Source organism: Canis lupus, chromosome 8 (genome assembly GCF_011100685.1).
Source record: "Canis lupus familiaris isolate Mischka breed German Shepherd chromosome 8, alternate assembly UU_Cfam_GSD_1.0, whole genome shotgun sequence".
NCBI lineage: Eukaryota > Metazoa > Chordata > Mammalia > Carnivora > Canidae > Canis > Canis lupus.
In genome coordinates, this window is record NC_049229.1 from 68,508,902 (window position 1) to 68,524,939 (window position 16,038).

The 16,038-nt window shown below is 59.1% G+C and overlaps 1 protein-coding gene across 2 annotated transcripts in view; it reads left to right on the forward strand.

Annotated features, from left to right (window-relative positions):
• Window positions 1-8,048: 8,048 nt before the first annotated feature.
• Window positions 8,049-16,038, forward strand: part of EML1 (EMAP like 1) — a 188,878-nt gene continuing 180,888 nt past the window's right edge. For both annotated transcript variants that reach the window (XM_038545703.1, XM_038545704.1), the window contains exon 1: window positions 8,049-8,274. In XM_038545703.1, the coding sequence (XP_038401631.1) occupies window positions 8,082-8,274 (193 nt within the window). In that variant the 5' untranslated portion in view covers window positions 8,049-8,081. The remainder of the gene's footprint in view (window positions 8,275-16,038) is intronic.

Genomic DNA, 16,038 nt, shown 5'->3' on the forward strand with positions numbered 1-16,038 from the left:
ATTGGAGTTCGATTTGCCAACATATAGTATAACACCTGGTGCTCATCCCATCAAGTGCCCCCCTCAATACCCGTCACCTAGTGACCTCGTCCCCCCACCAGCCTCCCCTTCCACTACCCCTTGTTCGTTTCTCAGAGTTAGGAGTCTCCCATGGTTTGTCACCCTCTCTGATTTTTCCCACTCATTTTCTCTCCTTTCTCCTATAATCCCTTTCACTATTTTTAAAACTCTCCGTATGAGTGAAACCATATGATTGTCCTTCTCCAATTGACTTACTTCACTCTGCATTCGGGAGCATCTTCCTCCCAATAGGATTAGGGTTCAGGTTAGCTTAGGGTTTGGGTTCCTCCCAACAGGATAAGGGAAAGGTTAGGGTATGGAATAGAGTTAGGGTATGAGTTAGGGTTAGGGTACAGTTTAGGGTATGGATATAGGATAGGGTTAGGGTGCCGGTTAGGGTTAGGGATAGGTTTAAGGTAGGATTAAGGAAAGGGTTAGGATTAGGGTTAAGGTTAAGGTAAGGAATGTGGTTAGGGTTTATTGAGAGGGTCCAGATAGGGACCAGGATAGTGTACACCTTAAGGTACGGGTTAGGATTAGGGTATGCCTTAGGTATGGTAGGGTTACAGTTAGGTTATGAGTACAGGATAGGTTAAGGGTACAGGCTAGGCTTGAGGAATGGGTATGAGTGAGGGTTCGGTATGGGTTAAAGTTATGGTTAGAGTTAGGGTAATGGTTTAGGGCTTAGGGTTCGAGTACCTGTCAGAGTTAGGGCTAGGGTTAGATTAGTGTAGGTGTTAGGATTAAAGGTCAAGGTTAGGGTTAGGGTTTAGGGATAGGTTTAGGGTACTAGGGTTAGGGTTAGGGTTTAGGGTTTGGGTTAGGGCTAGGGTACTAGGGTACTAGGGTTAGGGTTAGGGTACTAGGGTTAGGGTTAGGGTACTAGGGTTCGGTTTAGGGATAGGGTTAGGGTACTAGGGTTAGGGTTAGGGTTTAGGGTTTGGGTTAGGGTTTAGGGTTCGAGTTTAGGGATAGGGTTAGGGTACTAGGGTTACGGTTTAGGGTTAGGGTACTAGGGTTCGGTTTGGGGACAGGGTTAGGGTTAGGGTTCGGGTTTAAGGTTTGGGTCAGGGTTTAGGGTTAGGGTTTAGGGATAGGGTTAGGGTACTAGGGTTAGGGTTAGGGTTAGGGTTTAAGGGTGGGGTAGGGTACTAGGTTTAGGGTTAGGGTTAGGGTTAGGGTTTAGGGTTAGGGTTTAGGGTTAGGGTTAGGGTTAGGGTTAGGGTTTAGGGTTAGGGTTTAGGGTTAGGGTTAGGGTTAGGGTTAGGGTTAGGGTTTAGGGGTAGGGTTAGGGTTTAGGGGTAGGGTTAGGGTACTAGGTTTAGGGTTAGGGTTAGGGTACTAGGGTTCGCTTTACCCTCGGGAGGCCGGTCTGTGCAGTTCCCATAAGGCCCACACGGTGGCGCCCCGGCGCAGCGCTCGGGTCGCAGCGGCCGCACAGCGGTGGGCGGTGCCTCCCCATCCCTTGGGGCCCGGAGCCGGGAGGGGGCGGGGCCCGCGGCGTCAGGCTCCGCCTCCCGGGGGGCGTGGCCAGGCCGGGAGGGCGCAGACCCGGGCGGGCGGAGGCCGGGGCGTCGGAGCGTCCGCGGGCTTCCCGGGTGCGGGTGGGCAGGCGGGCGACGCCGTCCCATGTCACAGGTGGGGTCGGGGCGCGGCGGGGGCGGGGGGAGGCGGGCGTGCGGCGATCGCGCCCTCCCCCGGGAGCGGCGGGGGCGGGAAGGGGCAGAGCCACGGGCGGTGGGGGCGGTGGGGGCGGTGGGGGGAGAGCGCAGGGTGCAGAGCGCAGGGTGCAGAGCGCAGGGTGCAGAGCGCAGGGCGCTGGCTGCTTGCTCCAGCCTGGGAGGGCTGGGAGCCACCGGGCCCCTGGGGCGGAGCTGCTCTGACACTTCAGGTGCTCCTGGCTGATCCGAAGCCGCGTGCAGCGCCCTCTGCCCAGGGCCCTGGAGGCTGGCGATGAGGGGTTCTCTGGGGTGGCCAAGGTGGGGCTGGGGGCTGGCTCGAGAGCCTCGGCCCACCTGGGCTGGGGGATGAGAAGCTGGGCACCGCTGTGGGGCGGGGGAGGCGTTCTTCCTCTCTGCTCTGCACCTACGACAGGAGGCTGGCTCTGCAGTCACCCAGGGGCCCCGCTGGGCCTCAGTGGCAGCCAACGGGAGTGGACAGAGGACCACAATTAGCTGCCCACCTGGGCAGCTTCTGGATGGAGCTCCACCGCTCCCGATTGTCTTGGCGGGTCAGGCATGGTGTCCTTTATACTGGTCCAGAGTTGGGTAGGTCCTGCCCGGGTGGACCCCACAAACAGTATGTGTGTGTGTTTCCTGGATGATCCGTGAGCGAGAGGATGGCCACCTGGAGGGGACCTCGGGGCAGGGGCAAGAGGGGGCGCAAGCCAGTGGCTCTTCCCACGTTTCATCCCCTCTGCAAGGATGTTTGCTTTCCTCTGGGGCAAGAATCCTGTGTCCTAAGCAGGCTTCCTGATGCGTGTGTGCCCCGAAGGACGTTCTTACCCCCCTGGGGTGGATGACTCCTAAATCCACATGTCTGCCCAGACCTCGCCCTGGGCTCCAGACAGCCTTGGGCATCTCTGCCTGGACATCTAAAAATAACCCTGGCTGGGGGGCGGGGGCAGACACTGGGGGGGGGGTATTTCTGGCACGGGAGGGAGACTTACTGCCAGGGGGCCATTTCTCTGACTCAGGGCTGGGGTGAGCACACATGGAGTCAAGGCCCTTCCTTGGCCTGGAGCTTTAGAAACATTTGTTTCTCCCAGAACACGGTGTCCCCTGCACTTCCTCCTCGCTTGAGGAAACCATGGTGGCCCTCCTGGTGTTGTCCTCCTCGTGGGCTGACCCTGGGCCAGGCAGGCAGAGTGGTCACCACCAGCAGGAGGCAGCCTTGGGCAAGTGTGCTGGTCCCTGGGGGACCCCATCCCCACCCCGTCCAGAGCGTCCTGCTCGGGCCTGGCTCATTGGCAGCACCCACCCACCCAAGCCTGCCCTGGAGGAGGCTCCATGGGCCTCAGACAGTGGGGCCAGACAGGGGTGTCAGGGGCACTGGGGCCTTCCATGCAGGATCCTGGCCTCCCAGGTGGGGTGTGGCATGGAAGGTCCCAGGATCAGTGCTGGGCAGGCAAAGGCAAACGACTGGACTCACCTCCCTGATCTCTCTCTTTGGGTCCAGCTCCTCTGCTGGTGTCGGCTTTTGGGGGAAGATGGGGATGATGACAGCAACCCCGGCAGGGCTCCTGTATTCCCAGCCCATGGGGAGAGCCCCTCTCTGAGCCCCTTGGGTGGCCCTGGGACCCTGGGTAAGGAGGAGCCCAAGACGTCATGATGCTGATGATGCATCCAGCTCACCACTGAGCGTCCAGCCCTGAGCCCACTGTAGGGTAACCCCAACCCCTCCTGGAGGGGTCTCAGAGCCCCAGAGCCTGAGGAGGAGGCTGGAGCATCCCTACCAGCTCTGTGTCCCCTGAGCCCCCCCTTACCGCTCCCCCCCCAAATGACGGCATCTCCTTGGCTCCCACCCAGAGGCAAGTGTGTTGCACGAAGGACCCAAGAGCTGCCCACGGCCTCAAACCCCAGGGACACCCAGTGCAGCTGGATGGGCCTCTGAGCTTCTCTCCTGGCTGGGAGCATGGAGGCTGGGAGGTTCACCCAAGGCCACCCAGGCAGCCATCAGCTTCGAGCTGGGCTGGACAGGGGCCCTGGGTGTGGGAAAGCAGCTCCCAGAGCTGCCCTGCACATGTGTGTGCCCATTTGTGTCTCCGTGTAGCTCTGTTTCTGGGGCTTCCCTGTCACTGCGTGTTGGCCTCTGTGTGGGTCTCAGCAGCCGTGCCGGCGCGTCTCAGGCCGCATGTATTGGGGCGTGTCCACCGTGACCTGGGGTGTAAAGAGGCGTCTGTTTGACCTAAGGTAGTGGACGGACCCAGGAAGTGTCCCGAGGCCCAGTGGCACCAGGCCCTGCAGCCCCGTGGGCACCACTCACCCTCCTGCGTCCAGCAGTGGAGGGAGCCTGCCCAGGATAACACGCCCAGGAGGACATACCCTGTCCTTCCTCTTGTGGCCACTGAGGACCCAGGAGAGGCTCCTTGTCCAAAGCTTTCCTGCCTCTATTATGAGGGATGCCTAAGGCCCAGGAAGATGGGGTCTCCAGCAGGGAGGAGTTACAGGGGCCCCTGAGACCTAGCTGGTGTCCCTGTGAATCTGGGGTGAACAGGTGCCAGCGGGTGGGAAACGGGCCTCCTTCCTGACCCCAGCATGCTGGAGCACCCCCCCCACCTTTGATCAGGCCAGCCCTGACCCTCCTTTCCTCGGGGACTCTCCTTCCAGCGGCAGAACCAGCTGGCTGCACAGTATGAGGGCAGATGGGGGTGGGGTGGGTGATGCCCTCCCTTGAGACCTTGACGTGAGGCAGGCCCTGGACGGTGCCCTGCTCAGAGCTGGCCCACTGACGCCCAATAAATGTGCACCCCTCTTGCCCTGTTCCCCTTTGAGCAAATTGCACTCCTGCAGTCTGTGGAGGCCACCCATGCAGTCCCTCTCACTGGATCTCCGGCCACCGTCCCTTCCCATGGCGCCCCGAGCACTTTGCCTGGGCTGCTGGCTCACCTTCCAGGCCTCTGCCTGCTGGACACTGCTCGAGAGCTGCCCCCCGAGCACCACACTCGCCCTGACTGCTCGGCCCTGTCCCCACAAGCCAGTGCCCATCTCTCACAGGCCCCTGGCAGCAGCTGGCCACCAGGGTCCCCACCAAGTAGTTGAAAATCATGGCAGACACTTGTCGTGAGCCCCCAGGGGCCAGCCAGCACCATGCCAGGCCTCGGGTGCCCAGGACAGGGACACACAGCTGGCTGGAAGGTCGGAGATCCAGGGTGAGCTCGCAGGAGCCAGAGGGCACACGTGCATGAGTCCACACATGCCCGCAGGTCTGCTCACCCATGAATGTACACACTCACCCACCCTCCCCTGCACGCACAGACATGCTCCTATGCACACGCACACACATGTGTGCACACCCACACATGTGCTGTGCTCTCACACGTTCCAACAGGCACACACTGCCCCCCCACAGGGACCCACCCCCGCGCACGCCTGTGTGCACCCACCCGCATCGTCGCACATGTGTTCAGCAGCACACGCACGCAGCAGCCCATAGCTGCTGCAGTGACCTCAGGAGTGGAGCGATCACGTTGTTTTTTCCCCAACACATGTTTCCACAATAAAAAAAAAAAAAAAAGAAAGAAAGAAAACAAAACAGGAAAGTCCTCGGGGCCAGAGACAGGAAGGGGAAGTGGCCTGCGCACAGGGAACCGGCTCTAGTGGGTGGACCCTGGGCGGCCTGTTCGGGTGGGACCCGGGGGCGGACACGCCGACAGCCACAGGGTGGGGAGGCGGAGGGCCCATCCCGGGCATCTGCGCCCTGGGGCTCATCCTACCGCGGCCTCCCACCTTCAGTTGAGAAACCGAGGCTGGGGTGGGCTCGTCCCGGTCGCCAAGCAGGGCTGGCAGAGTGGCCATCTGACACCGGCAGGCCACCTGACACTGCTCCTTCCCGGCCCTGGCCTGGCAGTGGCTGAGGTGAGGGGCTTGGTGCAGCACCCTGTGGGGCCAGCCCCGGGCACAGCCGTGCCAGCCTGGGCCGGGCTACTGGCAGTCTCAGGGGCTGCCCCGGGGTGCGTTCCACGCGTGCTTCCCTGTGGACCCAGCTCCTGGCAGGGAGCCCAGAGCAGGTGCTGCAGGAGACGACACCCGAGCATGGTCCCCTGGGCCTGGGCACACCTCCCCGGGGCCAAGGACGAAGGAGGTGCTCCATGTGGAGACAGGCACGGGCAGGGGTCATGACCTGCACGAGGCCACACAGTCTGACCCTACCCATGCCTCACTGCGGCTGCAGGGGGGAGCCGAGCACTACGTGGAGGGCTTCGCAGGTGGGCCTCAGTGTCCCCTTCTGCTGCTTTATCTCACTTAGTCCTCAAAACCCAGCAGGGGAGACTCCTCCCACCATGCAGGTGAGGAGGTCCTCGGGAGCTCTACCTCTCCCTGCTGACTTGCCTCTGCTTCTCACCTGGAATCTAGGCCGTGGAAAGGGAGGAGGGGAGGCCTGGAGGGGGGTGGGCTGTGGGGCTCCAGAAACGCTTCCAGTCTTTCTTTGTCTTTTTTTTTTTCTTTTCTCACTTAAAAATCCCAGGAGGGCCCCAGGATGACCAACAGTCCTGGTTTGCCTATGATTGAAGGTTGCCAGGATGCAGGCAGGACTTTTGGGGCTGAAACAGGGAAAGGCCCAGGGAAACCCGGACAAGCTGGTCACTCTAGAGGGGCCCCAAAGCCACTAAACCAACCCCCCACCTGATGCTCGAACTCCCTCCACTGGGTCCTCATCCAGTGGCTGTCCAGGCCTGCTTAGATACCTCCAGCGATAGTGAGCTCACTACCATACAGCAGGAGCCACCCAAGAGGTGGACAAAACCAGGGCACCAACCACAGTGAGGTCAGCTCGTGGAGCAGAACGCAGGGGCCCCGGTCCATCTTCAGGGACAGACAAGGCTTCATGGAGGAGGAGGGGGCGCAGGGAATTCCTGACCAAAGGAACAGCACGGGCAAAGGCCAGGAGGCCAGGAGGCCTGGAACCACCTTATAGGGATTGAACTCCTTTGCTGTTACCTCTGACGGCTGGTCTCTGACGGCTGTTGTGGCTGCAGCTCTCCCCCACCCCGTCTCCAGAAGGCAGTTCCTTTGAAACATGGTAGCCTGGGCCCTCCTGTCTTCACACCCCCAAGGTCTCTGAGCTGGAAAGGCCTCAGTGCCTTTGAAGAGCGGCTGGATGCCTCTGATACTGTTCCACACCCCTCACATTTTCCTGAGGCTTGTGGACCCTCGAGCACCAGCATCTGCCCCCTCTTCCAAGAAGCCTCCCCTGACTTCCATAGCCCTTTCACAAATATCAGCCTCCTCTCCTTGGGATGATCGTGACCTCCTGCCCCTGCCGGGGATGCCTGCCAGTCTCCAATCAAGCTTTCCTGGTTCTTATCTATGCACCTGCTGGTCTCTTTTCCTGGAATGCCCTCTCTCCCCCTGAAAAAACTTTCAGATTCCTCACAGACATAACTCAAATGCCAGCTCTTCCAGGAAGCCCTCCAGTATTGGGGGATTCGGGTTGATGACCAGCTTCTCTCCTCTTTAAACCACTTCACTCCTTCTGCACCCTGCATGCAGACCCGGGTAGACCTCGAGTCCCGGAGTGGGGGGCCCAGTGACACCCAGTCCAGAGCTGACGCCCCTGGGAACGGAGCCCAGAGCCCTCTACTTGCCTCATTGCCCTAGTCTCTGGCCCAGGCCCTTGTGGGGACCCAGGAACAGGACTGGGTTACCTCTTAGGCAAGCACGCAGCAAGCGCATACTAAGTGCTTGCTGAGATGTGTCCTCCCAACCAATATTTCCTGAGTGCCCACTCTGTGCCCGACATGGGTCACACAGCTCCCCCAGGGAGTTCACCTCTGTCCCCGCACAGCACCCCCAACACACGTGGAGCGGTCGGCACCCAGGAGGTGCCCCGAAGTGGCTGCTCACGGTCTGCCAAACAAAAGCAAGGGCCACGCCTTCCTGTAGCCTTGGAGACAGACAGTCGGGCTCCAGAGTCTGGCTCTGGTCACACCCCTAACTGGCCGGGTGGCCTTGGGTGGGTCGCGGCTGGTCATGGAGAGCTGAGTGGGTGGACCAGCGTGGCAGCACCAGGCACGGACTCAGCGGGTGGCATCGCTCCGTCTTCTTCTCTAACGTCCAGAAAAGCCCCTGGTTGGCTGAGTGGAAGCATTCCCAGGGCGAGAGGCTCGGGCATTCTGGGGTCTCCAGGGCTGGGGCTGGGGGCCGGGGACTGACCAAGCACCCTGGGGTGCAGCAGTTACTCAGGCAACATTCCGAGGCTGCCCGGGAGAGGCCCAGGGCAGGGGAGGGCAGTGCCCAGATTTATCCACCAATCCGGCGGGCTCCTGGCTCTGGAGCACGTTCTTATCTGCCCGGCCCAGCATGGGGGGGCGGTGGGGGCCGCCGGGCCGGCTGGGGCGGGAGCTGCCTGGGGACTGGACGCGGAGCAGGCCCGGCAGCCCAAGCCCCACCAGGTGGGTGACGGCCACTGACGGCTCGGAGCGGCCCTGCGGGCTGGTGGCCGGCTGCCCGCCCATCCCCTGCACCATGTCGGACGGCGAGGGCCCCTCGGCCGGTGAGTGGCAGCGCTATATTTACCCGCCGCGGCTCCGGTTGCAGAGCCAAGGCTGCTGGTCGCTGAGGGCACCGGGCGCCCCCGCCCCGGGCTGCAGGCAGCTGTGGGCTGGACCCCCTTCTTTCTAGCCTGATGCCTGGAAGGGGGACCAGCCTCGCCAAGCCAAGTTCAGCCGCACCCCCCGTCTTCCCGACGGGGCTACACAGGAAGCTGTGCCTGCTGCAAACCCCTCCCGCTGCCAGCCGGGGAGTCCGGAGCCGACCCGCAGCGCAGGGGGCCGGACTGCGCCTGGGCCCCTCGGCGGGCCTGGGGTGCCACGGGCCTGGGGGAGCCTACGGCTTCCATCTGATTCCCCCAAACGTCTGAGACCTCTGGGGAGTTGAGCCCCGGCTCTGCCCGCACAAGGCCGCCTCTCCGTGAGCCCCCGGGTCCTCTAGGGTGGAAGCGGCCAGGGGCACGAAGGCAGAGGGGCGGCCAGATAACGGGGCCTGCCCACGTACCCTCTGCCCTCCCCGGGGCGAGGGGTTTGCTGGGGACTGGCAGGCCACCCTGGCTCCTACCGGTTGAAGGCGAGCTCTGGGAAGACGTCCCTCTGAGCTGGCAGTGGGTGGGGCAGGGGCTGCAGGCAGCCTAATCCAGGCTGCCCGGGTTCGAATCCCAATTCTTTCGTTTCTAGATTGGGTGATCGACCTTGGGCAAGCAGCTTAACTGCTCTGAAGCTCAGTATCCCCGGGTGAAAAAGGGGACAGTGGTAACAGTCCCTACCCCTCAGGTGCTTGTGCAGATTGCAGATTGTGATAAAGTGTGACAGCCTGATGTGCCGTGAACGCTCAGTGATGGCCCCGCGAAGCAGCAGGTGGAGGGTCCTGGGCAGGAGCCCAGGGGCACGGGAGCCTCCCTGTCTGGCCCCTCCAGTGGCGCCTTCTTTCCTAAGCCTCTGCCCATCTGGGGTCCCCTGGATTTCTTATCTGTCCTGCAGCCCCGTGGAGAATCCTGGGCATGTCAGGCAGTCCTGGGGGTCCCGGGGTGCTTATGATTGCTGGCAACGTGACACCCCCTGGCGTGGTGTCTGATGGACGGTCCTGGCGCCCGGGCCTGGCCAAGTCAGATTTGGAACAGAGTGTGTGTGCGTGTGTGTGTTGGGGAGGGGGACACCGACAAAACTGGCCTGACCTCACCCTCTTCCGCCAGGCGTCAGCAGTGCAGGCTGCCAAGAATTGTCCGCGGAGGAGCCGGTATGGGGGGGCGGGGGTGCCGCAGACAGGCCCTTTCTGGCTGGCTCTGCGCACACCTGACACGAACCCGGAATAGCTCTCTCCCTCCACCAGGGACACGGTCCTGCTTTTAGCAGCTTGTAAAACCACCCGCACGGAGCTGGGTATTTCAGGAAGGCCAGAACAATATTTAGCCCGCCGAGGCGATGGACTGGGTGCTGAGCGTGTGCATCTGCGTGTGTGTGTGTGTGTGTGTGTGTGTGTGTGTGTCCGGGAGGCTGGGAGGAGACACAGCCTTTACCTCCCCTTCGCTGCTTAGGAGAGGGTCAGCTGGGCTGGGGCCGGCAGGCATGGTCATGGCTCTGCCCACCCTGGCTGGGCAGGTCACCCCGGGCGAGCTCGGGACTTGGCTTCCCGCCTGTCAAATACCGTGGCCTGGTTTTCGTCTCTGCTGCGGATCATGGGAGGCAGGAGTGAAAGAACACCTGGGTGCAGGTGTGTGCGTGTTTGTTGGGGGGTGGTCTCCTGGAATGTGTCATCTGAAGTTCAAGACTTTCTAGGATTCCAACCCCACGACAGAGATTGGGTCCAGGAGGCTGCTGTGAAATATTTCTACCTATTTTCCGAAAGCTATCTCTGGACCTGTGTCTCCAGCGGGAAAGTTCGCCGCCGCCCCCACAAACCCCACCAGCCACCACCTGTGTGGCTGTGGGCGGGTTCCTGGAGGTCATGGTGCCTCAGTTTCCTTATCTGTTCCGTGGAGACAATAACAGGACACTAGCTCCTCAAGTCCCAATGAGGATTAAGTGATCAAAAGTGTGTAACCCGCTTAAAAGAACGCCAGGCTTCCTGTGAGCAAGTGTGACTGTTACTACTGTTCAACCAGTAAGTGAGCTGCAGCCGAAGAGGAAAATGAAGGGGACGAATTAGGTGTTGTGTCTTGTCCTGGCCACTTCAGGGACATCGCTTGATCCCTGGAGCGGGATACATGAACTTTGCTGTACAGCTGGGGAAACGGAAGCTCAGAGAGGCAAATAGACCCAGGTGGCCCAGCTGGTACATGGTAGAGTTAGGATTCGAACCCAGCTCCCCAGGCCCAAACTAAGGGCCCTGTCTGGGAAATCCCATCCTGCTCACCCCAGGGTGGGGGCTGGTTCTCATAGGCCCTTCTGGCTCTCATCTGAACAACAGCCCTTCTCATTTCGGACACAGCTAGCTCAGCATCGTCTCCGATAATTTGGAGCCTGTACAAAAAAAAAAATGTGGTACCTTGTCAGGGCGTCAGGAACATTGTGCAGAGCAGGAGCACGGTGGCAGGCGGTCAGCTCCAGGACTTGTGGCCTTGTGCCTGGACAGGGGAGCCTGGAGGCTAAGGTTACCAGGGAGTCAACACTGTATTTATAGCAGGAACCGCCTGCACCAGTAACTGCCAGCCCGCGCACCCCGTCCAGCAAAGGGGCTTCCCTTACAGTTGTCTGGATCCGAGGCCTGGCTCTGCCCCTGAGCGAAGCAGAGCCCTGGACGGGCCACTTTCCCACTGAGACTCCATTCCCTCGTCTGTGAAATGGGGCCCTCCCATGTCCCCCACTGGGTCTGGAGCCAGCGTCTCTAAGTGCTGGCATCCCCCGGACAGAGGGGCGGCCCGGAAGGGGCTGGCTCCGCACATCCTGGGTCTGTTGATTGTCTCTTCCTGCCTCTGACCTCGCGTCTGGCCCTCCCCGCCCGGCAGCACTCTGCAGGAAGAGAATCCAGCCTCTGTGCTGTCATTCCCCACATGTTTGGGAAAATTTCCAGCAAAGCAGTTTTACAATTCCAGGCACCAAAGAATGGGCCGTTGTACTCTCAGCCGAGCAACGAATGCAAGTCCGCCAGAGCCCAGGGTTCGAATCTCTGCGCTCCCACCCCTGGCTCTGTGGCCTTGGGTGACTCGAGTAGCCTCTCTGAGCCTCAGTGGTGGGTTTCTGTTTGCCGTCTTTGGAGGGTGTGGTGAGGATGGATAGCCCTGACCTGAGTGAGTGCTCAGCCAACAGAGTGACTCTCTTCGTCCTCCTGTGTAGACTCCTATCACCACTACCGTGTCCCCTCTGGACCCCAGCCTCCCTTTGTCTGCACAGTGGACAGTGGACAGGCGTGCTGGTGGCTGCCCCTGTCTGGAGCACCTCCCTCAGAGCTCTGCGGCTCCTGGAGCTGCTCTGAGTACAGGAGGGCCAGCAGGTGGGAGGGCCAGCCGCTCTGTGGGGTCCCCCAAAGGCTCCCCAAGTATCTCTCTTTGCCTGGATACAAGGGGGTTTTCCCAAGGCTGGAGGGCCTGACACTGGGGTGGACCATCCCATGTCTCACTCAATCTCTCCTGGCATCCCCAGAGCCCAGAGAGAGCCCCACTTCCTTCTCCCTCCTTGGCCTGGCCTGGGTTTCATTCTCCTTCATGTTTACCAGCTGAGCTCAGGGCCAGGGCCTGTGTCTCTATAAAGAGCTTAAAGCAAACCGTTTTCATGATTTGGGCCCTACTCTTGGAGAGGAAACTTCTTCCCCCAGGAGAGGCAGGCTTGGTCCCTGGGCCTTGTCATCTCTCTAGGCTGCTCCCATCCTGTTGATGAGGGCTTCCCCCTTTCTAGACAGGTAAGTGGGTTCAGGTTTCACCTTTTGGGCAATAGGGAGCCAGTGAGAACTCTAGTGGGGGGTGGGGGTTAACCTGAATTGCTTCCATGTATAGGGGGCAGGGATTAGAGCGTCTGGAGGCCAAGAGCCCTAGGAGGAGGCTGGCAAGATGGTCCTGAGGAGAGAGGGTGAGGCTGACTTGGGAGGGGAGGGATGGGGAGAGTAGGGGGCTTAGCAACTGCTGAATATGGGGGCAGGGAGGTCCAGAGGACAGATGCTCATCTCCAGGGGACTGGGGGTGGCCTGGCAGACCCAGAGTCTGTCTGTAAAAACACATGGGGGTGGTTAGAGGAAGGTGTCCAAAGTCAGGCAGGCCTGGCCCCCACCGTGGACGCTGTGGACGCAGGCAGGCTCTCCTGTCTGACCCTCACTATTCTCATCTGTTAAGTGCAGGTGACACCAGAACCCCAGAGAGTGCCATGGGGGCTCCTGTGAAATGGCGCCTTCACATTCCCTCTGAGCCTTGGGTCTGGGGGGTGGGCATGGGTGGCAGTCCATGGTGCCCAGGAATGAACCTTAAAACCCTCACCACAGGTGTGCCGGCACCTGCTCCTGATGGCAGAAGGGCCCCACCTGAGCCAGCCCATCCTCTGGCCTCTATGGGGCTTTGCCTCCTCCAGAGAGCCCCCTTGGTTCTGCAGTTCTTAGGGGACTCTGCCCCCTTGGAGCTCCCACTTCTGAACCATCTGGTGAAGGGTGCCAGGCTGGACACCCCTGTGTGGCTCACAGGATGTTGGATGTCAGGGGAGATGTTTGGGTGGGGTTCATTGCTGTGTGACCCGCGACAAGCCTCCTTTCCTTTTAGGCCACAGGAAGGGGATTTGTTGGCATCCACCCTCAGAATCCTACGGGCGAGCACATGGCTCTGCACACATGTCCTGTGTTCCAACATCAAGTGGGGCTTGGGTCCCTGCTCTGCGCCGCTCCTGTCACAGCCTGAGCATCGGCTAAGCATCCCACTCTTGGTTGCGGCTCAGGTCATGATCTCGAGGTTGTGGGATGGAGCCCCGTGTTGGGTTCTGTGCTCAGTGTAGAGTCTGCTTCAGATCCTCTCCTTCTCCCTCTCACCCGCATGCTCCTTCTCTTAATTAAATAACTAAAATCTTATAAAAGAAAGAAAGAAAAAGAAAGAAAGAAAGAAAGAAAGAAAGAAAGAAAGAAAGAAAGAAAGAAAGAAAGAAAGAAAGAAAGAAAGAAAGGTGGTGGAGATGAGTCACAGATACCTGTTGTCATCCACCACGACTGATTTCAAATCTTTGCATTCATCCCAACAGATCCTTTGTTTTTCACTGACTGTATCACTCAGGATGGACTCAGAGTGTTCTGGAAAAAGACAAATCTCAATGGCTTAAAGCAACAAAGGTCTATTTCCCGCTCATGCAAAGGCCTTTGCGGATCTGGGTAACTCTCAGGGAGGGTTACCTACGTGGTGGCTCAGCCTGATGCTTCCATATGGACCCACGCTTCCCCGGTTATGGGGTTGGCAGAGAGACAGGGACATCACACTGACAATTAAATGCCCCCATGCAGAAGTGGCCCATGCAGCCACTGCTGGCACTGCATTGGCTCGAGCAAGTCACATGGCCACACCTAACGGCCAGAAGGCGGAGTACAGCCCCGTTTGTGAACCGCAGTCATTTCTGCACCTCCCTCCGCCCCTGTTGACTTTTGTTCCCAATTGACTTAAAAAAAATAAATAAATAAAGTAATCCATTTTAATTATGAAATGTTGGAAGCATATCGTCTGAGCTGCAGTCCATAAGCATCTGAAATGCAGATTATGAATCATTCCAACATGCAAGTCACAAAGCAAGGGGCAAGATTTCTCAAAATGTGTTCTTCCCCACAGATCTGAATTTGCATTTCAAAGCGCAAACATAAGTTTCTGAAAGATTCGGTCACCACACCAGCGAGGAAAAGCATAACCAAGAGAAACATTAGCTGTTAATGGCTGCAAAGCTCTATTGATTTATTATTTGCTAACGCACTGAAGAGGGTGCTGGGCTGGATAGCTCCTGAGCCGGTTCAATCAACAGCCCACGGACAAAGAAATAGGGTCTGAGTGTAGAAGGAAACGATTGTAGACATCCAGTGGGAGGTGAATTACGAGTCTCTGCTCCAGCTCTCTGAGGCCGACACTATTTCCTTGATCCCACGACACCACCACGGAAAGGCTGTGTCCTCAGTTTGATTTGTACCGGGGTCTAACCAAACGAGCTTAACCGGAGGGCCGTGGCCGTGAACCCCATTTTGTATAATGAGATAAGACCTGGTTTAAAAATAATGTTTGCAAAGACTAGAAGTTTTCTCTAAGCCTTTCCGTAAGGGTCGATGACGTCAGCTGAATGGCTAGAAATTAAGCTGGAATTGGGGTGGGGATCCTAGGACTCCCTGCCTGGGGAGGGAGCCTGGGCCTCACGTTTCAACCTCTAAGCCCCAGACTGTTTAGAGAACTCTCTACCTAGTTTAAACACGTCTTCCAGGGTTCCCGCCTGATTTATTTGGGATGGAAAAACATGTCAAAGCACTGGTGCAGTTGCAGAAAATACTCTTCCTGCCGCTCCTTTCTGGAGGGGCCTGCGGTCTCAGTGAACCCCAGGATTTGGCAACGCGGACAGGGCAAGTCCTGTCTTCCCCACGGGGGTGGGGGGAAGAGCTGGGGCCTCGGCCTGGGGAGGCACCTGGAGGCCGCTGGCCCGGAGAGGTGCGTTCGGGTCCCTCTGAGTCCCCAGTGATGCTCAGGTTCTGGTTTTTGGACGCGGCTTGATTGAAATGTAACTCAACGCACCTGCCCCAAGCGTACACTGCGGTGGGTCTTAGTCTGTTCCCAGAGCTGTGCAGCCACCCCCCAAGGTCCCTTGGAGAACATTTCAATCACCTCGTAGGGAAACCCCCACCCATTTGCAGTCACTCCCAGGCCCCGGCAGCCTCGTCTCTCGCTGTCTCTACGGATTCGCCTGCTGTGGACATTTCACATAGATGGAATTGTACAGGTCGTGGGCTTCTTTTGCTTCGCAGAACATTTTCGGGCCCCTCCACGTGTGATCTGCATCCCTACTTCATTCCTGCTGTGGCCAAATACTAACCCATCGTGGGGAGAGGCCACATGTTATTTATCCAGTCACCAGGAGATGGGTGTTCAGGTTGCTTCCACCTTTGGGCTGGTAGGTCTATCCTGCCGCGGACATGAACGCACAACTTTTTGTGGGAATGGATGCCCGTGTCTCTTGGGCGTACACCTCCATGTGGGACTGCCGGATCGGAGGGTGGCTCCGTGTTGAACTTTCGGAGGACCTCTGTACCTGTTTCCACAGTGGCAGCCGGCATTCCCCCCCAGGGGTGCGCGAGGGATCCCCCTTCTCCGCGTCCTCACCAACGCGGGCGGTTACCTTTTTGATTCCAGCCATCCTAGTGGGTATGAAGGTATCTCACGGTGGCTTTGATTTGCCCTTCCCCAGCGACTGGTGGTGTCGAGTGTGTTTTCTGTGTTCTCATTAGCATTGCCCCCTTGGCTCTGAGAATGTAAGCCTCAATGTCCTCATCTGTAAAGTGGGGACAGGGAAGTGCCCACCTCACAGGCTGCGGGGACGATTCAGGGAGATAATTCTAGGGTCCTGGCACAGAGCAGCTGCCCAGCGAATGTTTCCTGCTCGAAGCTGCGGTCTGGACTTACGTTCCCTCTTCTGAAGGCGAGGGAGGGACGCGGAGAAAGCTGGAGGTTTCTGCATGTCCCAAATCTATTTAGAAAAGGGACAAACCGGGATCCCTGGGTGGCGCAGCGGTTTGGCGCCTGCCTTTGGCCCAGGGCGCGATCCTGGAGACCCGGGATCGAATCCCACATCGGGCTCCCGGTGCATGGAGCCTGCTTCTCCCTCTGCCTGTGTCTCTGCGC